At 38.8% G+C, this 27,816-nt stretch overlaps 1 protein-coding gene and 2 pseudogenes across 3 annotated transcripts in view; 1 reads left to right on the top strand and 2 right to left on the bottom strand.

The window, feature by feature from the left end:
* Positions 1–33: 33 nt before the first annotated feature.
* LOC149115871 (uncharacterized) lies at positions 34–2,442 on the bottom strand (annotated as a pseudogene).
* Positions 2,443–5,677: 3,235 nt separating this feature from the next.
* The window catches only part of LOC110066729 (arf-GAP with GTPase, ANK repeat and PH domain-containing protein 1-like), a 46,302-nt gene continuing 24,163 nt past the window's right edge, over positions 5,678–27,816 (top strand). The window contains exons 1-10 of one of the 3 annotated variants that reach the window (XM_089285285.1): positions 5,678–5,762; positions 12,129–12,193; positions 12,796–12,966; positions 14,547–14,691; positions 16,024–16,161; positions 23,447–23,664; positions 24,545–24,616; positions 25,205–25,309; positions 26,052–26,151; positions 26,712–27,158. In XM_089285285.1, the coding sequence (XP_089141411.1) occupies positions 5,717–5,762; positions 12,129–12,193; positions 12,796–12,966; positions 14,547–14,691; positions 16,024–16,161; positions 23,447–23,664; positions 24,545–24,616; positions 25,205–25,309; positions 26,052–26,151; positions 26,712–27,158 (1,507 nt within the window). In that variant the 5' untranslated portion in view covers positions 5,678–5,716. Of the gene's footprint in view, positions 5,763–8,778; positions 9,025–12,128; positions 12,194–12,795; positions 12,967–14,546; positions 14,692–16,023; positions 16,162–23,446; positions 23,665–24,544; positions 24,617–25,204; positions 25,310–26,051; positions 26,152–26,711; positions 27,159–27,816 lie in introns of those variants that run through there. The other 2 variants (XM_089285286.1, XM_089285284.1) reach the window with 2 other exon arrangements.
* Positions 5,768–7,558, bottom strand: LOC149115870 (uncharacterized; annotated as a pseudogene).

Below are 27,816 nucleotides of genomic sequence, written 5' to 3'. Positions count from 1 at the left end.
CGGTACTGCGCACGCGCACATTTCGCTTCCTTCGCACGTGCTAGTTGAAAATGAGTGGAGATGTAGAAGCTTATTTTTCCCTACTACGGCGAAAAGTATACCTAATAAGTGTTGTAATACTTATGGAAATGCGTTTTAACTTGTGGTTTCCTCCACTGCTTTGAAGTGCTCAACGATCTTGGCTAGAATACGGGTTGTTTTTGTCACTCGCGGGGCCTTGCTAGTTGCTGAAAATGGAGGCAGAGACAATACGCCAACAAGCCCTTTTGCTCCGAACTTCTCGAAAACATTCTTAAGATCTCGATATGAAATGCCACTTCCGGCTATTTTTTCAGCAATCTGTTGCTTGATGGGGAATTCCGCGTTTGTTGGATGATAAAGCGTTCCTCGGAACGTCTGCAGGAGTTCGTAGCGACGATCAAGGTATTTCATGTCGTTTTCTGCGTACTGTGTTGTTGACATGTTCTCTGTCAACATGTCCTCTGAAATGTTCAAACGGGAGTCGAAGACTATTCTTCTTAAAGCTCTAACATCCTCCATTGCATCGTGTGCGGGGAAAGGCTCATGGAAAAGTGTCTGATAAATGGATTGTTGATTTAATTTAACTGTGGAACCATCCGGTAAGACCAGAGAGGGATGTTTACGTTTGACCAAGTTCTTCATCACAGGGAGAGTGTCAGAAAAGAAAACGTTGAGACAGGAAAGCTTTTCACAAAGTTGATGTCCACCTTGACGAAGAAGAGGGATTATCGAAAACCTGAGAGTTGTGCCCGATTAAAACAGTATAAATATTATTATCGCCTTTCACACGCATGACAGTTTTCTCGAAGTAGGTTAGAAAATTTTCGAGTGACTTTCCAAGTGACACAGTTTCGACTGGTTGATTGTTTTTGAACAGGGTCCTGACGCCTCTGACTGTTCGGACACTTAAACCATTTACCCTTGTAGCATGAATATCTACATCCCTCAAAGGTAATATATAGTCATTGAAACAGTGCAAACCTGATTGATCAACTGCTGGAAGTTGGCATATTTCTGAGGTTTTTCCAGACGTGTTTGTTTCAATATCGTAAATGATGATATTGTAAACAGTGTTTCTGTCATAGGGAAATTTCTCCGCCACTGGTCTGATCGTTAATTCAGGAATGCATGTTTCAAAGTTTTTCAGCTCCTCACATGAAATTTTCAGATTGATGATGTCGAATTCTTGGATCAGTTTGGTAGAATTGTTTGGATCCAGGTTAAGTCCTATTCCACTTTGGTATGTGTTTCCTTCCTTAGCTTGTTTTTTACCATCAAGATTTAACTTCTGCTTATGTAGTTGAGCTCTTCGGCATTTGAAATTAATGCTGTTTTTTCTTAGTTTGTCTTGGGTAGCCTTGTGATCCATCCTTTCAATGTAGCTGATACAGTGTATGCCAGGTTCAATGTTGAGGCTCTCAAGTGTTTGGCTAATGTACTGATATCCAAGGTTTACTTGCGAGATGCCACAGGCCACTCGGAAGTCATTACTTTCACTTCCACCATAGTATCTGATTTTGGGATTTTTTGAGCCAAAAACACTGTTTAGGGCCTCATTTCTCTACGAATTTGACCCAGGTGATAACTTTGCAACTACTATGTCAGTACAATATTCATCAAAAATTCTCTCCAAAGCTTTCCTTAAGTCATTGCCATACAGATCTTTGCCATAGGGTAAGTCAGAGTGTTTATGGTTAATAGGGTCTTTCTTGGCACCACACCATGATTCATTGCAATTTTTGTGGTCTCCAAACGAATGTGGTAGAATGCTTTTTAAGGATTTTTGAAGTGCTGATGGATTTCCCTTATTTTGAGACACGCTATAAGTAAAACATTTGACCAGGTAGTTGATAACTTTCTGTGAGAGAGTTGATGAATTTACAAATTTCCCACGTTGGCTTAGGTTATACAGCCTTGTAGTAAGGGATCTTTTGGCATGCACAATGTCTGTCCACTTTTCTACAGGATAAGGGACCTTCTCTTTTATATGTGCAGCTGTTGTGGAGTCTTCATCCCTGACATAAACAGATAGTTTGACTTTAGAATTTAGGCTTTCAGTGAACAAATGGACTGCTGCCATAGGCTCCATTGCTTTTGATGATGCTGTATGATTGAGTCGGCAATTGTGTTGCTTGGCTTGTTTTCCAGTTTTTTTAGCATTTGTGCAAACCCTGCAGGATTTTGTTCTTGTAGTGTAATCCATAACCTTCCCATAAGTTAAACCCATGACTGCAGCATGACCAGTTGAAGAGTTATGCCCCTTTCCCCGTTTTTGCCAACCCATGTCATATGAGCAGGGGATATTGATGCAGCCTTGGTCATCTGCTTTTACACCCTTTTTGATGGCAGCATTTCTTTCTTCTGACATTGCAGTTTTGCAACTTTTCTTTGTTACTTGCTCCACTGCATGCCCAATCTCATTTTCTCTACTCTTGAAGTAGTGTTTTCTCCTTTAATTTGGAATAGATGAGCACAAGTAAATTTTCGCAAAAACTAACAACATTTCAAAATGCAATGAATGCAATTTGTGGTCTGTGGCAAATTTACAACTGCTTGTTTGTTCCAAATTTATCAAAAACATTTTTGTTGCTCGCAATAGACAAACAAATGTGTGACGCTTGTTATAGGGAACTTGCCCAAAAATTTAAGGACCAACCCCAGGTTTTTTATGGCTGATTGCATATGAGACGTTTTGTAATGTATTGAAGATATACATGTATAATCAACCTCATAATTCTTTTTTGGAAACCTGTTAATTTTATAGCCTTAAAGCTGTGTGTACTTGCCATAAAACTGAGAATTCATTTTGACTTTTCTTTAGTGTTGATTTTCTTTAGGCAGAAAAATGTTTCTTCTCACCTGCTTTACAGTGTTGACAACATTTCAATGAAGTTCTCAAAACATCCAAGTCCATAATTCTACTTCCATGTGGAATGCAATTTTCCTTCTTTGTTTGTTTCTGATAAAAATTTAAAACTTATACGTTTTAATGGTAATTATTAGGTTGTAACTGTAACAAAAAATGTTGGAATTTTAAAATGAAATGTCAGAATGTTCAGGTATAATCATGTTGACAATTTGCTATGAGCTACCTGTGGTATAATACAAAAGTTCAAATTGAGAACTATTTCAGAGCAAAGAAAGTCTTGATGAAGCACTTGTCTTAAAACTCTTAGGGAATTGCTTGGTGCCACGTATAGCGAAAGCAAGATTTAAACCACACCTGACTTAAACGGGTCTCTCTTTCCTTCGGTGGGGACCAATCTTCGACCATTCCTTGAAACTCCAATTTCCTCTTTGCCCTCCACTCCTTTATCCCAGGAGTCCTGTCTTCCGTGTTTCCACTTTGAGCGGGTTTCTTTCTTGAGAACCGACCCTTCTCGTCACGCAATGTTGGTTTTGTTTCCGGTGTCAGTTGCGCCTTTGCAGACTCTTCAGCGTTTTCGGTGTTTCATCGCCCAGGGAACTCAAAGCGAAGCCTCCGACCATAAAAAGTACACCGTGACCACTCTGTGACTTCCTTCGCGTACGATCACGACCGTCTTCTCTCTGATGTCGGCGCGATAAGTGCTGCGAACTGGCTTCTCAGTTTAACCACGTCAGGAGAACACGAAAGAAGTGTATTTTTAAACACATTTCTAGGCGTTTTTTGATGAACACTTGTTCTGGTCAAAAAGGATAGCGGTAAGTGGAACGCGACTCGCGATAAAAGTCTCGCCGCCATGTTTATTTTTGTTTTTTACTTTTCTTTTAAATACTCGCGCGCTCGCGCCATTCGCACCCATGCCTCGCGCGCCAAAAAACTATATAGAGCCACCTTAAAATCGGTTGTTTATTTGCAGAAAATCTAGTCATTAGATTTTCGTTATAATTTGCATGCAACAAGCTTGTAACGATTCTTACAAGTTAACACCATTTTGCTAATAATTTAACAGAGAGATCTTTAATTATTCCTTGTTGAAGGTTCACTGGAATATCTAGAATTTCCTTTGTTAAAGTTCAATTATTTTCGATACTCCAGTTATTTATTTCCTAAAGTATTTTCGTGCCAAATTTCGTGAAATTCTAATGAGTGGTTCTCGAGAAATAGGCGTATTTCCGAGAGTTCAATTTTTCATTCAATCGCAATTTTTTGACTTAATACGCATGCGCATTTAACTGGGTTCTTTCGGTAAGAAAGAATAAGCTGAGAATTGCTGGGTTCTTTGCATCGTTACCTATTCTAACATATCGTTATAAAAGACTAAAGCCATCAATGCACTGCGTTCAATTATAGAGAAAAATAGCACAGATACTGCGGGTGTTTAGTAAATAAAATGATCTCTCTATTGACAGCATGTTTGTTTTATGCAATCCTTGTGGGCGCGCTGAATTGTATCAGCAAAAGTGCGCGCGAAAACTGTGTTGGGCCACCTTAAGCGGCCGCGGCCACCCTTTGGCAGTCCTATGTTTGTCTTTCTTTGTTATATTCACCTCAGCCTCTTCCAGGCGTTCAGTTAGTTGGGGCGCAGCGCGAAAAACAGCGCGCAAAAAAGTAAAAAAAAAGCGCGTATTGAGCGACCACCCTGGAACGGAAACCAAGCCAAATGTCATTTTATGTCGTATTTTATTGTGTTTAGAATGCGATCCATCATTACTATAAAGAAATAACATGTACAAAGCTAGTACTGTAAGCTGATGTGCTGAAGTACAGCACCATATCATTAGACTACGCTCAGTATTTTTAGTGATCCTGTACTAAGCTGCCACCAGCTGTATTAAGCGGCCAGTTCTTCAAGTCGCGAGGGTGGCCGTTATACACAGGTTTGACTGTGCATCTAATCTGAAAGAGTCGCTGACTTATTCAAGCTCGATAAGGACGGTGTAAAATGTTGAATCATGTCATGCCAAACTTTGTTCAATGAACAGCCGGGTGAGTGATGATGATGGTTATAAGACACACCTTGCTAAGTAACGAGAGTATTACTAACATTGATGAGAAAATGGCAATTGTTGGTACTATTTTCTGAGAACGAAAAGTGATCCAAGACAGTCCTTTAACAGTCCTTTAACTCTTTTAATTGCTTTTTCTTTCATTGTGTACAGGTTTTAGAAGTCAACACATGCCAAAGAATAACGAAAGATCTTTAAATCCTTTTTCGCTGAACGAGGTATCGGAAATAAATCAAACTAATTAACATGGTTCAAGTAAATCCCTGTCAATATTACAGCAATATTTCAGTTATTCGCATAATAAGCGGAATGACCTTCCATCCAAGCCGATATCAGTCAAGACATCCGGAAATCGCATGATAAAGAACTCACGTTGTCGACATTGACTGGACTCAAAGCTAAGAGAGGCTGACATAGCTTACATGAGCCGAAAAACGGGAAAATGTCAGTTTCAAACTCGATGAAGTGTTCTCAAGGGTCTGCACCGATTTTTGAAGTTTAGGCCTTCATGAAAGTTTTGGGAAACTGGCAATAAACACAAACCTCTTAAAAGCGCAAATATCCTCGCGATAGAAATTGAGGGTCTATATATAGAGCAGTGATTACGTTTCGAAACTGAAAATTTCTTCACCTACTGCCATATAAATATATGTTTGTCTTTATTACTCGTCACCAGTTTCTCGTCACCAGTGCAGTCTACACTGCACTGATATTGTTTTGAGAATTTTATGTTGATCACTCTAGTGACAAGAGGGTTAGACAAATGGCTTGTTTACTATTCAGCTGCACTGGACGACGATTTTTCTCAGGTAAATCCGATTTCCACCTGTTTTATTTGTCTCTCTGTAAACCATTCTATTGTAATGTCGATAGGAAAGTTTATGTCGAAGTTAAAGTACGTCCTTAGATTCTAAACGAAAATGTTGCCTGCTGTCGCTCCTTAGTCGAACTCTATCAGCCCTCGGGCGATGTATATGTTTTGAAGCTTATATTCGCTTTGCTTCAGGTTATTGCGTCTCTAACAACTTTACTGCATTCAATTTAGTGCAAATTGAAGGATTTGGGGTTGAATGGTTGCCAGGCAGAGCCTGAAATCTGACGAGATTGCTTTGCGTTCTAGAAAGTGATTCAACTCAGTACAAACTCTTGACTTTCACTTCGTCTGAAATACCTAAACAAACGCCATATTCCTAATTACTTATTATGACGAATACAAATGATGTATATTTATCGCTAACTAACAACGGACCGAGCAACTAATTCAAATTGATACTACAACCCTGACAAAAAATAACGTGAACCAAGAAAATGAAAGTTTGATCTGATATACGTGCCCTAGCCTGTTATGTTTGGTTTCAATCTGCCGAATACCTTAACGCAAGGATCCATATACCTTCACACAAGGCTACACCTTGTATGTTTATTAATGAGCCTCTTGAAAGTCGACAAAAACCCCTAAAAATTGCTGACCACATTTCCCCTCCATCTTCCGGCGTATGCCCAGAATAGAATTGTATTGAGCTCAGTGTGGCATAACGCAAGGCCTCCAACTGCTTTGTGCCGCTTGTGAAACCGAAACAAAACGTTTATGTCTCGGGTATTACTCTACGCGAATGGTTTGATAACTCGGTCGCCCGTGTGGATTGATTCTTGAATCAAGAGAACTGAAAAAATGGGTCTCCCCCTACCGCCAGTTTGAGGCGGCGAGATAAAACCTCCAACATGACCGTCCGAAGCCAATCTACCTCCGCGCTACGAAACACGTTCGCTATGTGGGTCATCTGAAAGTGATACCGTTGAAGTAGTTGATTATGGATATTCTGCCGAATTCCGAGCGTATAGGAACATACAGGACCAATACGTCTGCCTTGTAGCAGCAATTGCAGGTGGAAAACGTAGCGATGAACCAAAGGAACCATCAGTTCTTGGTCATTCAAATTGCATTTAGGAAAATAGGTGCCAGACGATGGAGTTGCCATAGCTTGTTTTCAGAGCTTATTCGTTCTGTTTTTCAGTCGATATGTTAATTTAGACTAGTGCCCCTGCCAAGCGTTTTTGTTAGCTCTCCACTTCAGAATCAGGTCTTGTTTTGTGTTGTTCGCAATTTCGCCAAAAAGACATCACGTCACTCGTTGTACGATTTGATTACGTGTCGTAGCTCCGACTGTAGAAAAAACCGGAAGTTGCACTCAACTATACTGAGGAGAAGTTTCGACTACCCCTTATCACACCACTGAACATATTACAGGTCGGAGTTAACGAATTCAACTCCGTAAACAAAGACTAACATTAATGTCGGCTAGAGAACCCTGATCTACAAAGGTGTTCCAATTGCAAGCATGACAAGCGTGATGCTGACTCGTCCCCAGTCGTCATCATACAGCACCGTGCAGCCGCGCTCCCACCTCGCTCCGTACCGTGCTGTATAAAGTTGTCAGAAGACGACTGGGGACGAGTCAGAGCGATTTATGAGGGAAGAGAACCACAGAGTACCTCACGGCCTGTCCGAGGCGCGTTTTTACACGCCGGAACCCAAGCTCGCCTCACAAGGAAACCGAAAGACATATCCCGGTCATCCAGCAGAATCGAAAAGGAGACAGGAGTAAAAGAGAAGTGAAATTCGTGGAAATAGGAAGCTTGGTTTCGCCCAGGAGTGAATCTCAGGAGGAGAGAAACGAACAACGATATAATTAAGCCTACCATCCAAGGCATATGCAGCGTTGATCTCCAGGTGCTGTCATGTGACAGAACTGAAGCCACGCCCGAAGTAGACCAACCTCGTTCCCAGGGTCTCTCTTCTTCCCATCCCCTATAGCGAGATGGGAACGAAGGTACCGCTTTCCAGGTCGACCACGCACCCTAGCAGCAACTAAATCCGAATAAGAACCGAGTTAGAGATGAAAATGAACAATTTGATGATTACAACCACTCTTATAAAAAACCTTAATTCGAAAATGATTACACCCAGCAGGCGTCTAGTATCGACCGCGCCGACCCCACCCCGCCACTTTCCCACTCCCGGCCTCGTAGATGATCAGGGTGTGCGTGTGTAAAATGTTTGGTGGTTTGTGTCATACGTATAGCTATAGTTTGATCAGAAAATGGATCATTTTATCGTTATTGGAATAGGGCTACTTGTTCTAATCGCTTCTTTTTGACTGTTTAAGACGAAATGCCGACAAGCCCCGACAAGTGCGGGCCGACAAGGTATGCGAGACGCCAATGAAAAAAGGGCGGCTAAGAGCGGGCGCGGCGCGTGTGAACGAGTCAATTATCTCCGCCCAGGATGTCAAACGACACTTAGCTTGTAGCGGTAAACCATTTGTGTTTGACTTCATGGCAAAATGCCGATGCCATTGAAACTACACTGCTCGTGGTCACAAAATGAAGGCAAGGGCGCTTAGTGCTTGTTTGCTCGCGGGTTCTTTTTGTGCGCTTTCAAATAGAGAAACTTTGTTGAAAAGATTAGCAGGATAGTGATTCTATGTTATATATCTCAAACATACTTCAACTTTTAGCTTGAAAGCGGATCGGATGCGAGCTTTAAATTTTTAAACTCTCATTCGTGAAACGAAGTGCCATTCTCCAGTCCCCCTCGACCTCACAATAAATTACAATCAAGCATAAACAGTTTTGCACAACATGCCTTTGGTTACCATAGCAGGACAAAATCTTCTCAAAAATCCAATTATCGTATCTGATGTGCAAAAAGATTGAATAAACACAACATTTTATTTAGTTTATGCGTATTTTCGCACTCTTTGTACTTTTTGGTGTGACAATTTTCACCTTCAGCCTCGCTCCCACGCGTGCGTAACACTGGTGCCCATTCATAACAAAACAGCTGAGTACGGTCACTTCAGCAATGGTCGTTTTTCCTCGCTCGCTAATTTTACAAGCTTATGACGAAAATGCCGGTTTCCGACTCTCTAGAGGCCATCGCTATGAGGCAGGAGGCTGAGAGATTCGAGTCGGTTTGCCCGAATATTCAATCTTTGTACGACCTTCTGGAACGAATCGACAACGTGCCTTTGAAGCGCAAAATAAGAGAACTAGTGAATCGCATTGAGGGTGAGTGAATAATCGGTGGTAGTTTTATGGTGTAAACACAGGTATAGCTTTGATACGGTCGTTAGTAAGTCAAGTGTAAAGTTGCGGTTTTCCTTAAAAGAGCGACCCAGATATTTCACTTTTGAACTTAGGCCAGCTACAGTTTACAGAATACGAACGACTCGCGATTCTAGAAGATAAACACTAAACCATATTCACTTAACGTCACCGTTCTCGTGGAAGATAGCAGTTTGTAAACGAAAGAGATGCCAGGCAATTCTCAGTAGGTCGCTTTATATGAACTGAGGTTCATATAATATCATTTCAAATCGTTCTTGGAATCGAGTTGTGGTAGAGTCGCGCTTTGCTAAGAATGTTTCTCACACAAATTCGGTTACGTACAGAAATTTGAAAAAAACTTGATTCCTGCTGTGCTTGAAATCACAAGCTACCTCGTGTTCGCAGGCCACTAGTTCCCGGCATAATCTTCCTTAGTTCAAACATATAATTGTAATTTAAAATTGATTTGAAGGGAAAAAAAAATTCAAGATCTTTGATCGTTCATACAGGTCATGACAGAGATATCTCTTCGTTCGCGTCGTGTCGCGCCAAAAATTTTGTGGCCGTGTCTTCTTATGCAAAGCATCTCGATCGGTTGCGATTTTGAGTAAATGTCGTTTGTGTATCGAAATACAGTTCTATCCAGGTTTTTCTGGTTTGTTTATGTCGGATTTTGTACGTATTTACATGCAAGAGAAAACCAAGTGTTGACTTCTACAGTTGAGCCCATTTAGAAATGTAGTGTAGAATATTTTCGAATTATTGTTTATGTATATATTTATTCTTTCGAAAGAAGACGAAATCGCCAGAAATCGTGATCGTTTTCTCGTGTATTTAAAGCTTATTTTATATTCCCTTATATTGATGTGTTTCGTGGCCGGTGCGTTACAATCTTCTTGGATGTCAATTTCACGGTTTAGAGAACCCATTGCAAATATTCAACGTACTGTGAATTTTGTTGATATAAGCTTAAATTCGCAGCTTATTTGCATGTTCTTGTACATTTGGTGATAATCAAAATTAAATGAGCTTCCTGCCCTTTGAAGAAGAATTGATATTTGGATAAAGAAAGTGATCGTAGTTTTTTTTCTATTTTGAGAACAGCCCTTGTGATTTTTATATACAGTATATAGACAAAATTATGAAGTACATGAAATATACTAGGATAAGTATTTTGTCTATTTGTAAATGAATTCTTGAAAAATGCGGTTGTGGTTTAGGGTATTTAAATTTAATTCAAGATGTTTTTCCTTGGACTTTAAAATATTTTTGCCTTATTTTTCATTATTAATGCTTACGTACCCAACACAGCTGATGCAACTATAACTATGTATATTAATTTTGTGAACTGGGGTATTGTTTTGTTTCACTGAAGCTTTTATTGAAGTGCCTTCAGTTGAGTATTTTAAGAAGGTATCAGAATTCATCTGTAATCAATACCTTCCTTAATTAAACATCCCCTCTGAATCTGTATGGCTGCTACTAAAGAGTCACAATCAAGGATTCCAGAATGATGTTAAATTAGCAGTCCAGTGATATTATAATGTAGATATGTCTGTTCTCTTGTTACAAATATTGGTGTGAAATTGCAAAACCCTGAAACATAACAAAAATTCTAAAGATTCCTTTGGATTGTTTCATAGTTGCTGATTTATCAGTGAGGAATTTTGAAATGTATATGAATCTTCTGGACTCTAAGCCCCCCAGAATTTCCTTTTAAGTAGTTATTTTTATAAGTTATTCAGTCAGGCTAGTATATTATATTAACTATGATCTACCTGCTTCTTCCCAAAAGGTATTTGTATATTAATGTAATGACACAGTTGTTTTAAGATTTTGAAGAGAAACCAATCACAAATCAGCATGAAAGATTATTACCTTAAGGATCTTGACTTGACATCCTGGGAAGCTATGATCTTGGACAATTTAAATGAAAAATTAAGACCACCCCTCCTTGCTCCCCCCCCCCCCGCCCCTGCCCCCCCCATTTTAATGATGGAGAAATGGAACGTGTAGGGTTTTATCTCCAGCTCATCATTGATTGGGGGAACGGGTAGTTTTATTTATTTCTTATTTTATTCTGACCAAGATTGTGGTCCATCAGAGATCCCATTTCCCCATCCCTGCCTGCTGTCATTGCCCAGAGCATTTTGTCAGATTTCCTGAAACTAATTTTAAAATGGTTTATGTCAAACCAGTTAGACTGGACTATAATGGACAACCAATCAAACTGCCATTTCTGTATCCTATATCAAAGGGTCAGGAGATTTTGGGTGCAATTTGAGTATGGCTTGCTTTGTTCTTAATAAAATGCCACAGATATTAATTATATACTGTATTAAATTATGTTAGATGTTGAGATGTTCGCACGTAATTTAAATAATGACATTTTGTATTATTTACATTTTTGGTTGAAGAATTCGACCAACTTATATTTCAATTTTGGCGAGACACTTCGTTCTTATCATTATCAACTTATCAACACTGTGGTCTAAGTACACTTATTTATTGCCCAGAAGAAAAATATTAAAGATTGCACACCATGCAGGTCTTTGTTTCTTTAGACCCAGAGGGAAGGGGAACTCTCTAAATATATAGCTCTTGTTGGGATGCTTGTCAAATCTTTTAGGGTTTTATAAGAAAAATCCCCACAAAGGTAGTCACTACTGATAGTACCTTTTGATGACTATTTGAGGGGTTTCCTAGAGATGATTTCAGGAGCCAAGTAAGTTCCAGGAGAAGCCAGTGATAGGAACTTAAAATGCAGAACCTGTACTACTAGTTAGTACATCAACATGTACATGTAGGGGAAGTTTGGTGTAATTATGGTCAGAGAAGATATGTTTTTGTAAGGGTTAAAATTAACATGTGAACCAAGTGAGACTCTGGTACTGTTCCTACAAAAAGCCCTGTTTAGAAATTTGAAAGACCATTCCTTTCACAGGTTTGGGGGTACCACACCCCTCCCCTACCCAAATCACCTGTGGAGTGAATGGGGCTGATCAAAGCTTGTTACCGAGGTAACCTTTTTTAATTAGTTAATGATTGTGAGGTTTTTTCTGCAGAATCGTTCCTTAACAGCCCTGAGTTCACCACGTTGAGAGTTGACAGCAGTTGTGAACTAAGACTGGTGAGTCCAAGTTGTTAATTATTAGCTAAAAGTAATTTTTGTAAGGAAGCCTCGTGAACAATGAACATTTTCTTTTTTTGGATTCAGTTCCCTATCTACAGCCCATAAAGGTTTGTTTTTTACGCTTCAAAAAAATTATGCATATCCTTACCATATTTGCAGAGCATGGTACAAATAAACAATAGCCTCCATTTGGTGCAAAAATGTGCTCAGGTATTTATCTGCGGACATTATCTGTTCCGAGAAGCAAACAGTTTTGTGAGAGCGTAGCTTGAGGAAAACTGTGAGCTTCGAAGAACAGATATTGTCCAAGGGCAAATATCTGCGCATATTTTCGCACTAAATGGAGGCTATTGTGTTTATCATAGACATTATTCAAATCCTTTTCGCAACACGTATAGTTTTCAAAATTGGGGAATATCACTCGGATATTCCGCAGTATTAGCTGGAGCATATTCAGTCTTGTGCAAGCGAAAATGTTTGATGGATTATAATATTATTGCTCACATACCATGATGGCAAAGCCAATGAATACTCTTGAGTTGCATTATTCAATGATCCTGTTTTTAACAAAGATACATAATTATATATCCTCAATACAGGGCGTTGTTGGGAGTTCAGTTTCTGGCAAGTCTGACTTATTGCACAGATATCTAACTGGTGAGTACACCAAGGTGGATTCGTTTACTGGACGCCACAAGAAGGAGGTGCGTCTTGATGGACAGAGCCGCTTGTTGCTGATCAGGAATGAGACTGGCCCCCCTGATGTACAGGTATCGAATAAACCCACTAACTAGTATGGCGTATGTATGTGTTCTGGAAATTTGGGAAAGTCCTGGAATTTTTTCTGGCATTTTTTCAAGGACAACAGGAGGTGACAACTCCTTGATTGATAAATTGAGAGACAGCAATTTTTTTGGCGGGGAAATTATAAAAGAAATTGTGTTGAGTTTGGAGATTGGAAAAAAATTTCTGGGAATGTAGAAATAACATACAATGTAAAATGGTCTTAAACAAATATTTATTTATTAATTAAAAGTTGTTACCCCCTTAGCAGTGGGAAAACCAGGCATCTTTTGAGAGACCATTTGGCAGGCCCAGGAGCAAATCGATGAATCTGCAATAAGAAAATTATACAGCATTACCTCAAATTAAAAATTTAATTAAGCATCTTGTACAAGCAAACAGCAAAAATTAAAGCAAACGACAAACCTGTATAGTAATACTAAACGAGGGAGAGAACCTTACAGTGAACCTCATCAATCAAGGATTTATCAGACTAACTTGATACAAAAGATGAACGCAAACTACAAAATATTATTAAATATATCGCACCGGTAGAGCATAAATTGCATGGCGTTACTGAAGCTCTGAGCATTATTCTCCGTTATTAGCGAGCAAAAATACGCAAGGCTACAACATTTGTAAACCGCTTAGATTGAAATAGTCTACTTTTCCGCTCGTTTTTCCTTAAAATGTCGATTCATGTTCGTGGCTACATTTGACTCGTCTGCTCACCCCACCGGCTCTCCTAATCAGTAGCGTGTTTTGTGATTGGACAAGAACATATCACGTGATCCACCTCAAGGCATTGTAATAGTTAACAATTGTTTCAAAAAAATTTGGAATTTCGTCTGGAACATTCCATTTGAGAAGAATGTGTTTTGTTTGAAATTGGGCATGGCCGTGAGAGCCAAAGGGTTTGAAACAGGTGTAAGCGATACAAAACACTAAATCCGAGTTCGCTTGTGCCTCTGTTTGAAATGTCTTCGTGTAAACATGAGTTTCATTTGCATGAAAATGAACCTGTAGGGCGAACATATTTTCATATATGAATAGTTTTGCATGAAGACTCGTTTTGACACAGAGGCAAAAGGCAACTCGGAGAATGGCCTATTGAACATTTGGAAAGGCTCAACTGAGAAAACGGGACTACCTTCTCGACCCGTTCCCGTTTGTCCCGGGCATTTCCTGGTGGACTAAACTGAAAAGACGTGTTCCATGTAACATCCCAGTTGGAATTTACGCAACCACGGGCAGGCAGTAGGTTTCGTGCGATAAATGTACGCGTGCCTTACACCGACCAGAGTGGTGGCGCATGAAAACTCGAAACCAATATTATTTTTATAATTTTTTGAGCGCAACAAAATACGCAACGCGTACAGTTAACCCTACGAAAAAAACAAAACAGCGAATTTTGTTTCCCCTCAGCCGAATATAATCCTCTTTAAGAGATCCTCCCTGGGAAACCCCGAGGGTCTTGGGGAAACAAAACTTGCTGTTTCTCTCGGCAAATTACTAAAGCCCTTTGTAGTAACCAAGTTAATACGTATTTTTTTCTCCTCCTTCACAGTTTACTCAGTGGGTGGAAGCTGTGATCTTTGTTTTCAGCTTGGATGATGAGCTCAGCTTTAGTGTTTTGTCAGGGTACTACGCTAAAATGGCTCAATACAGAAAATACATCTCTGATATTCCTGTGGTTTTGGTGGCCATAACTGGTGAGAATGCATGCTCAACACATTATTGACGTCTGTCTTTGTACTCATGTAGTCGAGGAGAACAAGTGCCGTTTTTTGGCAAATCGTCTTTAAAGTCAACCGCTCTCTCGAGTCTGGTGTGTGTTCCTCCCCGAGAAGAGATTTCAGGGAAGGAGCGCGGACCAAACGGTGGCTGTTAATCGAGCCTTCTTTGAAACTCGCTTGGAGAATTTCCGAGGCTTCTAATTTCACCAATTGATCAATTAAAATACAGTACACCAGTGCGACTCGACGAGAACACATGATGGTTCTAAATCTTTACTGTCAGATAATCCCTCTAAGCGGGATATAAGCGCTCAGAGACATGTTGTAGTCACTTTTACGTAGTAGGTCCCGTGTAAGAGAGGTCAGTGGAAAGATAGCTCGTTATGTTGCGCGGTTGTTCAGCTAGAGTTAATCCCCAAGGTAATCCTACTCAGTAGTTTAGGGGTGGTACTCAGTTCTCCCGCGGATAGTGTTACCACGCGCGTTACCTGGATGTTTTCGTGGTGAGTAAAAATGCGTGTAAAACCACTTGGGCTGTCCTCGTGAGAAAAATTTGCGTCGTGGGAGTGGCTTTTCTAGAACCTCGTGGGATCTATGAAACCAGGATTGATCTAAAATTAACTTGATCGGAATTAAGTTGAGGATAACACCTGTAGATCTATATGGGAAGTAACTTTCTAACTCTTGATCCTTTCTTGTAGCGACGTAATTATGCTAATTGTCATTTCAAGACTAAGACAAGAGAAACCTTGACCTTTTTTGTATTGATTTGCAAAACATATAATCACTTACACTGTTCACATTATAGTACTCTACACTGTACTTTCTACATTTGCTACTTTCTCCACAATACTCTATTTTTAGGAACAATACTTACATGACTTTCAGAAAGAGTACTTATACTTTCTCTACTTACACTACGACATAACACTTACTCCACCTGCAATTCGATATTATATTTTACTCTTCTTACGGTAGGGTACAATACTTTCTTCACTTAAAATAGAATACAATGCTCTCTACTTACTGTAAGGTACAATATTTACTCTTCTTACAATACGGCACGATTCTTATTCTACTTACAATAAGATACAATACTAACTCTACTTTCCATGATACAATAATTACTCTACTTACGTTTCGTTACAGTACGCTTCAACGCACTACAAACTTTGATCATTGGGAAGTAAAATCTTAAACTCGACCAATATAAAAATTACTGAGTTGGACGTGAAACTGTACAAACTGTATTGTATCGAACACTGAGTATGATTTTAACCTTTTCATTTCGTTCTTTTTTTCCAACAGATGGTATCACAGGCGTTGATCAGACAGGTCTTGTCGCCACGCATAGAATAAAAAAGCTTATCACCGATCTGAAGCAGTGTGTGTACATGGAGGCTTCAGCCCTAACAGGAGAGAACGTTGATCGTGTTTTTAATACAGGTTAGTGCTGTGCAGGTGTAAATCAGGTTTGTCAACAGTGGCTTTCGAGAACTATGATTTTAAGCTCTGTACTTTGATTTTGTGCCTTCCCCTGACCCCAAAAACTCCCCACTAAACGTGCCCAACCTTTAAAGATCTTTTCAATGGGCTCCTTTATCGATTAGCACCCCGAATTCAAATAATGGCCCCATTTTGTATTCCTTGTATAAACACCGTCACTAGTAAGGACCCTTTTATGACATGCATCATTTTCAATGTCTACCAGAATGCTGATGGAGTGAAAAGGTTAAAATATTTGCTCTCGATTGGGCTAGCTAAAACTTTCATCCGCTCTCTGTGATGCTTATCGAGAGCGGATAAGCGAGCGTTTAATAATATCTAAAACACAACGACGCACAAGAATCTATAAAGCTGTTTGTCTCGTACAACCATATACGCCATTCGTATACACTTCGAGCTCCCCCTCCGCCCCTTTTTTTCAGTCACGAAGGAAAGCGCGGCCATTTTTCTTTGCTCGCGGTTTTTCGCGTTACGTTTGGTGCACTAAGGCAGCGTCCTCCCTACGCCGGAGAAATTTGAAAACGCAGCTTTATTTCTACTGTTAGGCGAGCCCTCCACACTAATCCGTCGCGAATACGGAACTTTTCGAAGACGCTTTTCAAACCGGAAGAATTTTAAAACGCCTGCTTTTTGATGTCGTGTAGACCGAAAAGTACATTTTGAAAACGGAGCTTTTCGAGAACGATGACGTCACGATAATCATGTGATCTCCCTGACTGTGTTTTCCTCAGACACAAATCCAAAATGACCTGTGATAGTTTCATTTTCAAGTTCCTCCGGCGTAGTGTTAACGGGGCCTGAGGAAAGCTGCCCTTAGTCTGTTACTCGAGGTACGAGTTTAAACAATTGGAAATGCTAGGCTAGTGGGCTACGGAAGTAAAGTAATATCGACTCAGAGGGTGACATATCAGTTGTCAGCAAGGTCTGGTGTTCTGAAAATTTGCCCCATTATGTATTCGTATAAAACTCGCGTTTTGTTTGAAATTGTCTGTTTACCTTCCAATAACACAGAATTTAATTTAAACAACATTAATTCATTCCAAATCTGCAATTTAAATTTAAACTAAAATAAATTTAACAGAATAATGTGAACTGCGGATGAATCTTAGATTTTCATATTCGCGTTTTTTGTCCTTTATTTCCGTCTTGTTATTAATTTATCTTCGGGTGCTTTTGTATGTTATTTCTTTCACGCCAGTGTGTTATCTGTATAATAATAATAGGCTCTGCATGTCCATTGTTTAGTTGTAGACATAACATTGTTATAATAAAACTTATTTTATCAGGCATTTGAATTTGCTAGCGGAAACTGAGGCTCCATTCACCCTACGCCGGAGAAGTTTGAAAAAGGAAGTTTCACTCTGAAAACGCATCAAATGTTTTCCGTCCACACTACGCCGGTGGAATTTCAGAACGCAACAATCACGAGTCATTTTGGATTTGTGTTTGAGGAGAACTCGGTCAGGGAAAATCACATGATTATCTCGACGCCATCGTTTTCGAAAAGCTCCGTTTTCAAACTGTTTTCCGTCCACACGAAAACGCAAAGCCGGTGTTTTCAAATTCGTCCGGTTTGAAGAACGTTTTCGAAAAGCTCCGTTTTCGTGACGGATTAGTGTGGACGGTAGGCCTAACCGTAGAAATAAAGCTACGTTTTCAAATTTCTCCGGCGCAATGTGGACGGTGCCTGAATTTGGGACGGATTTTAATACATTATCCTTACAAACAGCGATATCGGCCAATCAGAAATCAGAACAGACGCTATGTGTTTGTGACCGTCGTGAAACACAGGAGCTAGGAGAGGTCACGCGGGCATCTTAATCATAAAAAAGTCGCTCGCTAAAAAGTTGCTGGAAAAAGAGATATTTTTGTACAGTGATTGTTTAGTACATTTCGCGACATTTTTGACCATCACATTGTATTGAAAATGTAAGCTAGAGAAATTTATAAAATGACAGCAATCAGTGTCATATGGGAATGTTGGAAGCTGAGTAAGAGATGGAGAGTGTAGACTGGGGAAGGTGAGTGTACATCACGTTTCATATTAAACGAACGTTTTATGTATAATCTACCCCGGCCCAAGGCCGACATCAAATTCGTGTTCTTACATGTACCAGTTACACATGACTTGCACAAAATCACTGATCACGACAATCTTAAAACTTATCCTCATTTCACGGATGTAATCGTGTCAGTCGCAGATTACAGCTCTCGACTATTTCGTATATCACGTTTCAGAAGAAATCATCAGCCATTTCACATTCACACCAAAAATGCCGCGACTCATCTTTTGCCGCCCTCTGTCGAAAAAAAGTCGATTTGGTTGATTTAGGCGCCGTCCACACTAGTGTAAACGAAAAACATTTTGAAAACGGCGCTTTTCGAAAACGATCACATCACGATAATAATGTGATTCTCTTGGCCAACTTTTCGTCAACCACAAAACCAAAATGACCTGTGATTATTGCGTTTTGAAATTCCGCCGGCGTAGTGTGAACGGAAAACAATTGATGCGTTTTCAGGGTGAAAACGCCGTTTTCAAATTCTTCCGGCGTAATATGGGCGAGGTCGTGAACCAGGTCAATTGATGTCGAGCGAAAATGTTGATCGACCCAACCGATGTTTTTTTTTCCAACAGAACACGATAAAATATTATAACCATTCGAAAACGATGGCTGATCGCATGACTCATTAGTTTATCGGAGTCAAGGGAGACAAATTTAATTCAAAAATACATTTACCACATTGTATAAGGAAAATTTATTTTTCAAATGACACGTTTTTTGATTCGGCATTTTGTTGCAGTTTTTATGTCGGAAACAAAATGGGCATCATGCTTGAAACTACTAATTCTCTATTTATTTCCTTATACATAGTGAACTGTAATATTTGATAAATTCAAAAAAAAAAAAACATAGTAAAATATACATTGAAGTTTAGGATCTTTTTTCTCCCACAGAAGGTTTATATCAAGTGAGACGATGAAATATTTATACTTATGTTAAGTTAATTTTTTACATGGGAAATTTCTCGAACAACGCAGTTCTTTTGGAACAAAAAATGTTGATTTCAAATCTTACCACGTAACCATAAAATTATCCGTGACGACATCGTAGAACATTGTTCTTTTCAAAGAGTTTTTATATTTCTGTTGCCGGAAATTATAAAATGTGTAGAATCTGGTGAAAATGAAAGACTTTGCACGGATAAGTGAAAATTATTCGGCAGTGTTTCACGCTTGCTTGAACGTGACCGGAAATGACAAAAAAACACTGCGCTGTTATTACAAACGACAGTTCACTTAGAGGAGAGATCTGTTTATTGTGTTTTAGTACAAGGGTATAAGAGAGATTTCAAGAATCAAAACATTGGTAACTTGCAGTTAAGTGGTTTCGTAATAATATCGGAATTTTCCTATCGTTGTGAAGGCGACCAGCAGCAAGAACAAATATTCAGGAAATCCGAAACGCGAAAATTATTGTTGTCATTTCACCGTCGACCGCTGACCGATTTCGTGCTAAAGAGCGAATGCTGCAAATTTGTCACTTCTTCAGAAAGAAAAATCCGTGTTATATTTCTTACAGTGTTAAGTAAGGAAACGGTGACACTGAAAGAGATTTTCCGCTTGGCGTTCGCCGCGACAGAGAGGTGGAAATATAGGTGAAGCTGCCCGCGCCAATAAAATAAGGCGGGTACAGAATTGCATTCATGTAACGACTTCGCATTCACTGGGCCGGAGACCGAGTACAATACGTAGTTATTCTTTTGTGGTACAGAAGGAGGAGAGTTTTGAACAAACTGCAGAGTCCAGACGTCTGTGAACAGGAGAAATATTTTCTTCAAACTTTCGATTTTTCGATGGTAACTCTTGTACAAGGTTTACTGTTCGCGAATCTGCTCTTTGTAGCGACAATCGGTTGCGCTTGTCCTTGGCAAACTTGTACTGATTTGAGTGATTTACATGTATAAAGTGCGCTTGAAAATATTAAGATGATGCGAAGGAGTTTTCAGCTCTCTGGATCATACGATGTCATCAAGGATATAACAGATCTGGAAAGTAAGTGCCCCTTTATCTTTTCGCAGAATTTTAAGTCCAATATTTTAAATTTTCGAGGTTATGTTTGATTTTCACAGTTGAAGTATACTGAATCGTCTTCAGTTGTCTTGCTTGCTTTATATAAGCAATGTGATATTTGAATGAACTTCAGTTTTGTTTCTTATCTTGTTACGTGAGCAGGAAAACTGATAGGCATCGTTTTAACCGTAAAATTAATTTGGAGTACAATAGCGAGGGATTTTACGGCGATATTTGTCTCTAGAAATTTATTGTTTACATTCAATTGCGAATGAGAACTAAGCGGAATATTAAAATTTTGAATGCCAGAAGTTTACAACTTTGATTGAACTGATTGAGTTTTTTTTCTCCTTTTCTGGGCAATTTCAATTAAGATCATTTATTTTATGAGCTCCTTTTCTGCAATTTTCTTCAATTTGCCATTTATAGTCAGCACAATTCATGATATTAGATCGATGATTCGATTTTGATGATACGTTCCGAACGCGCGCGTTACTTCTTCGATATTATGTCAAATTTGGTTTTACACGTTCAAGATTATGTGACAATGTCATGTTTTTGAATGCTTAAAAGCTAGCCAAAGCCTCTTTCCTCAATCGTCTAAAGCGCAATTTTACAATTTCTGATAAGTAAGTCTTTATTTTTAGTTCCACACTCGCGAACGATGTTATTTTCTGTTCTCAAACGGAGTAAACATTGTTTGTTATGGCAGTGGCCGATGTTGCAGTACTCATAAATTGTGACACAAACAGCTCATTAAAATTATTTGCTGACCAAATATTCAAGTCCTCGAATCTTCCTTTCCTTTTGAGTGATGGAGCTGAATTCGGCGAACAATTTAAAGCATCGATTAGCACGATCGAATACCACTATACATTATGTGAGGTCGACAGATCTGTAGCCGGCCTTCAGACTTGTAATCAAGTCGTCTGCTCTCGCACGGAAATGACTCTTTATGCTTGATCGACTGGGCAGTTATGTAGGCAATTTGCCAACGAATTTATTTTAATTTTCCGTTTCTCTTTAGCGACGTTTTAGATCAGATGATTTTCCGTTGAAGCAATATTAGCATATTTGCCAAGTTCCTGTTATGTTTACCTTTGTGCATGCTGTGTTGAAGGCCGTGTAATTTTATAACTTTCTTGCATTAGTCCACGTGTTTGGTTAAATTGTTTGAAAAAAGTCTCTTCGTCGTACTCCCGGATTCACAAATCGAGTAAAAGTATTTTTAAGGGAAGAATGCTTTGATTTCATTTTCTAGTTCACTGGAGACTGATCTTGCCTAGTAACAGCGGTCGTGAAACCTGATTAGTGTTTTTAATTGGATGTTCTTGTTAATGTAATTATGTCTTAATTTTGTCTACTTTGTACTATCTTGAAAACATCAGTCCATGTACAAATGGATGCTGTGAGTGACTTACCCTGTGATAAAGAAACACAGTTGAATCACCTAATCAGAGGAATTGTTTGTACACATGAAGGAATTTCAATTAAATGAGTGATGATTGCCCCAGTTTTGAGACTGTCTACTGTATTTTAAAATGCTCTTTTTCACAGTGTCACAATTCCCCACCGTTACTGAGAAGCAAGTTTCTCTGAATAATGACAGGCATTTTTCAATTTTGGTTTCTGGTTTAGGAGCTAGTGACTAAACAAATGTTTTTGTTACTTTCTGCTGCCTGAATTATTACTGCAAGATTGTCACAGAGACTGGGTACGACTGCATGGCCTTTAAACTATTTTCAAGCCAAAATAGCAGTACTGTTTAACTTAAGAAGCACTCAAAACTAAATTTTAAATTTGTCTGAAGCATGGAGTAATTTTTACACATATCAAAGAATGAAAATCCAGAAATAGAATTTTGTGTCATACTCAAAAAGGAATATCCAAGGTGAACATTGTTATTATAGAAGGAATAATGCTAATATACAGTGACATGTTAGTTCATTGGATGTTGATTGACCTTATCACTATTGTCAACAGTTAATACAAGATTATGAGATTTTTATCATTGCTTTGAATTTAATATAAAGTTTTCATATCCTGCCGTTTCATGAAAGGCACCTGTTGAAATTGAAGTTGTAACTATATAAGAAAGTACCAGACTTGATTTTTCAATTCTACCGACACCTCAGTTCACTTTTTCTTGGGACGTAGATTCTCTTTTCACGTTCAATGTGCTTGGAGGCAGATATTCTACAATGCCAGAGTTACGCAAACCAAGTATCTTTGATTCCTTTCTACAGGACATGAGAAATGGTATGGGTATAAGGCTGTTTTTGTAAGCTCTCAGCTTATTCAAGATAATGTTGTAATTTTAAATTTACAGAATATCCTAGTAAAAGCAAACTTATTTCTCAGGTGATTGAAGTACATGATATGTTTACATATATCTAAGAAAGTCCTTTACACATGTCAGGAAATTTATATAAACCTGAATGAAACTGGGAACACCTTTTAAATGAATTTGCTGTGGAGACACTTTAACTGTGTGAAAATATGTAGGGACCGCATGCAGCTAAGATGAATCACAGAAATTTAAAAACATTCCTGGCTAAAAAATATTTTATAAAAACACAAGCCTAAGTGGCTGTCTTTGAGGCTGAAATGTGATGTAGACCCATTGAAAGCATTGAAAACCTGAGTTGATTTCTAGCCAGGGAACAATATTAAATTTTTCTTTGAATCTGGTTTGTCAGATGTACATAATATACTGAGTTGTTTGGTGATTTGAAAATTGTTGTGTAATGAAACTAGAAATTGCAGGGGAGGGAGGAGGGTTACTTAAACATTGCATGAGATCAAAGTGGCCGACCAATTTCTGCCATTGTTTATGACTGTTACTCAGTCGCATTGCACAGATTCAGCATTTCTGTTGGCAATTGTCAGAATTTCAGGGTGCGGTACATTTCTTTGGGATGATCTTGATAAAGATCAATGAGCCAAGATCACTTGCATCATGGTGCATCAAAGGAACTGATGAATCAACTCTGGGTAAGAATTCATCAGTTCCTTTGACGCACCATCATCTGAGTGATCTTTGATCATTGATCCTGCTTTAATTTGGGTGATCTAAAACAAACACACCCTTGGGTGCTAACCTGGGTGTGATGGCTATTTTACTAATCTGAAAGATCTTTCTCTTTGCAGCTATTGAAAAGCTGATTCAAGCCAGGGGAGAGACAAGTCCTGTTCTGACATCATTTGACCCAATCCACTCTCCTACTACTAAGGAACCTCCTGATCAACTGCTTCCAAATGTCCCATCATACAGCCCTATCCATAGCGGCACCAACAGCGCAACATCTACACCGTCATCTTCCACAAAAAGGTCATCAAGAAGGAGGACGATGCTCTTCAGTTCATCGGTATGTACTGTTTCAAAGGGGCCTTATTCTCAACATATAAATTCTCACATCAGTCCTCATACCCTTTGTTTGGTATAGGTTGGAAGAATTTGTTTTGTCATATTTGTAGATACAAAGTAATTGTAGAGATGATTCTGAGAGGCTAGTTTAAGAATGCCATATTTCTGTTTAGTTCAGAGTGCATCATGTCTAGTAACATTTTAGCTCAGTTAAAAGAAATTTTTGTACAGGTTTTACAGTGAGCACACTTGAACTGTGAACACTGGACAATTTTTTGTATACTTTTAGAGACCATAAAAAGAGGGATCTTTTTACATGTATGAACAACGTTATTTTTTAACACTGTAAAAATGCTTATCTGAGAGATTACCGGTATATGATGAACCTGAATTCCATAGTCACCAAAAAAGACAAAAAAAAAAATGTCTTTGCTGTAACATGCTGAAACAAAGTCCATTTTTGTTTAGTTTCTCTACCAACAATTTCTGTTGATTTAGATCTATAATAATAAGTTCCCCAGTTATTAAAAGTTGAGGATGATGGAGGCATGTTCTTGTTGTGTGGTTAGTTGTAAAAAATGCACGGTTCAGTTTTACAGTGTTGGAGACCTCACTTGTACTAGCTTGCAAACATCAAGATTTGCAGCTATTTTATTGAAGCATTGATAATTAAAAGCAAATTCTAGAACAAAGATCATTGTTATTGTAACAAATTAACATTAATCCATAAAATGTGTTTCTCTTGAAAGTATCTTGTGAATATTACTGCAGTTGATCAAAATTTGCAGCAGCAAATGATAATAATAGTCTTGATTTACAAGATTTGAACAGGAAACATTTCTATTTTTAATTATTACCAATTTATCCTTTTCTAATTACAGAAGGAAAAGAAAGAGAAAGACATAGTGGTGGATACAGATGTTGGGAGTGGCAGATCAATTCCTATAAGACAGGTAAACGGATTATCTTCCTTTACCTTTACCTTTGTTGAGTTAATAAAACAGGTGAAGCGTCACACTAACTGTGTGCAATTAAAATAGTTGAATAAATAATAGGAAGGAGAAAACATGCTGATGAAATGTTGAACAGGAAAAAATGGGTTAAATTAGTTCATAAAAGCAGGTACTTTCTTTTTGAACATTGTGAGCGATGGAGATGTCCGTAGCTGCATCAGCTGTGAGCTGGTTCCAGTCCATTGAAGTTCTTGGGAAAAAGGAAAATTCCTAAATATAGTGCTTAAAACTGTGGAAATTTGGTGATGTATTAACCCTCTTCAAGCTCTAATGTCCGGCATACAAGTTCTCCTTGTTGGTGTTCAGCAATTGATATATTTTGAATTTTATTTTGTGTGGAGGTAATTCTTGGCACCCCATCCCCCCACCTGCCCCACCTCCTTTAGCCTCCCCTCAGACTGGCTATCCAATAATTTTGAGATGTATTCTCTCCAGTGGGTTACATTACTTCTGGATTTTGCAGTTAGAAGCAATGTAATGATGTGACAGATTTGCAATATGTATTGATTTCCCGGTCAATATTGTCAGGGTTATCTTCTGAAGAGAAGTTCCAGCTCAATAAACAAGGAATGGAAGAAGAAATATGTAACATTACTCGAAGATGGCATACTCGCTTATTATCCAAATTTACATGTAAGTGCAGTGTGCATGTAATATTATTCTTGTTCTTTTGCCCACAGTTTTCGTCTCAAACCCAAAAATAACCTACTCAAGTGTCAAAGCTTGTGATATTAAGCCCTTCTCTCCTGCTCTGTATTGTTCATGGGCTTATTTCTCAAGGAGTAGTATATTGCATCTTCAAATTAAAATACATGTAAGCCCTCTTGCTGAAGACCTGCTGTGGATTTGCATTCTGTATAATGTTACAGTGCAACCCTTTCAAAATATTTTGTAATTAGCAGGCAAGATAGTGAATTAGTGAACTCTGATGTGATATAAGGAGCAAATAATTCACTGTAGGTGGTAAAATTATTGCCAGCTGCCAGAAGATGTTGGCAGGGTCAACAATGTGTTTGAATACAATATTATCCATTGAAAAGCAATGATATTATAATGATATTATGTTATTTGTGTTGGGTTTCATAGTGTCGTATCATGGCCTTTTAAAATTTTACCACATGCTTCTGAAATTGTTTGGACACAGGAATGGTTTTCAAATAAAAAGTTCTTCTACAGGTAACCCCAACCACACTTCCACTAATGAGAACAGAAATATCAAAGAAAAACAGAAATTATGGTCTTTATAACCTTTCAACACAGTCTATTTTTTACGAAGTAATTTTTGGCAAATTTGACTTTTTATCTGATAAGTACAAACAGTGAGTCAAGTTTTCCATTGTAAATTAGGATGGCATCAATATTTCTTTATTGTTAGGATTACATGGATGATGTTCATCAAAAGACAATATTATTAAAACACACAACGGTAAAGGTGCCTGGAAAAAGACCACCTAAGGCGACCACTCCTGGACAAGGTAGGACATTTAAAGTGTAGTTGCTATTTAGTTATCATTGTTTTCTGGGGAGCTGAACAATGTACTTTGTCAATGCCTTTCTATGCTTGGAAGTATAACTGGGTTGCGTCAAACTACTAAGATAGCAGGCTTGGCCTGACGAAATGCTTAGGGGGAATTGTGACAGCCTTGTCTCCCATCTAGGTGTAAATCAATATGTGCCCTCCAGCCATATAGTTACAGTACCTTAGTTTTGCCTATATGCCTTGCCTTACATGTACATTACCAGCACTGTCATTAAGGACCGTAACCTGTAACACTGGTTATGGCTGAGTACCGGTATGCTTGATTTTCCCTTGATGCTACGGGTGAAATAACCTGTTGTTGATAGAACTCACCCACCAACTAACAAACTTGTTTGCTACAGGTGTGGAGTCTGAACAAGGTACAGGTGACTCAACGGCAATCCTACCTTACCTTTCCTTTACCTGCCAGCCCTGTTTCCTTCCCTATGTACTTTACAACACTGTACCATATGCAGGCATTGATATTAACAGTTACTGGTATCTGTTTACTAACAGGAAATTCAAGACCGACAACTCCTGTGGAGTCTGATAATAACAATAGCGGGACTGAAACTGTAGGAACAAACAGTGTAGATGGTGCACAAAATGGAATAGACTCTTATACAGGATACAACTCACTTCCAGCTCAACATGACATTGACAATGCACTCGCTAGTATAGGCAATCAAGTAATAACTCCCGCATCAACAAGTGTCGTTGCAAACACGACAAAGACAGATTCATCAAGCATGATCAAGAAAAAGAATAAAAGAAGTAAACACACAAAATCTTGTGAAATAGACTACGAAGAGCTTGAAAAAGCTCTGGCTCTTGCTGCGGCCAATGCAGTAGTTCCGGCTGGTTCCCGGATGGATCAGATGGGAGTGACTGCAGGCAGTACAAAGAAGAAAGGTCACAGGCGTGTCAAGAGCAGCAGTGGACCTAAAGTTGATTTAGATCCAGGTAATCATTCAGATTTATCTAGGCATATACTATGGAGTTGATAGACATCTCACCACAAGTCCCTCTGAGGTTAGAGTGCTTGCCTGGAACCTGGCAGATCTTGGGTTCTAATTCTGTCAGAAACTTTTATTTTTTCTTTGTACTGCTCTTGTGATATGCTGAACATTATATCTGTCACATTTATCTGGCTCTTTGCATGCACTGCAATTCTATGATAGAAATTTTCTCCAGATTTCCTGATTTTTTAGCCTTGGCTGATATTTTGTGTTGTTGCAATTTTATGATAACATTAAGTCGTGTTTTGAAAGGTACAAAATTGCCTTCCATTTGAAATAAACCTCTTATTTAAGTAATAATAATTGTTGAGTGAGGTTGAAAAGCACCTACTGCTACTTATTAAGGTAAAGTCTGTGTTGAACTAAGAGGTCCATACTGCCGTTTTGGTAGCATTGAAGGCAAGGAGTATATCTACCCCCCCTGGATGGGATGCTGGGGTACATACATACATGCCTCAGGTATTTAAACAGGGTAAAATTTTCAGTGACACATTATATTGATAAAAAAGAAGTTCACTTATGATTACACTGTTTTACAAGATTGCCATTTGGGAGCCACACTGACAGTTGCTGTAAACTTGGTCAGGGTGGAGAGAGGTTTC

The sequence above is a fragment of the Orbicella faveolata genome, unplaced genomic scaffold, assembly GCF_042242905.1.
Source record: "Orbicella faveolata isolate gen_17 unplaced genomic scaffold, um_ofav_v1 contig_13, whole genome shotgun sequence".
Taxonomy (NCBI): Eukaryota; Metazoa; Cnidaria; class Anthozoa; order Scleractinia; family Merulinidae; genus Orbicella; species Orbicella faveolata.
Note: the sequence above shows the minus strand (reverse complement) of the source record. Positions and strands in the feature narration are given on the sequence as shown.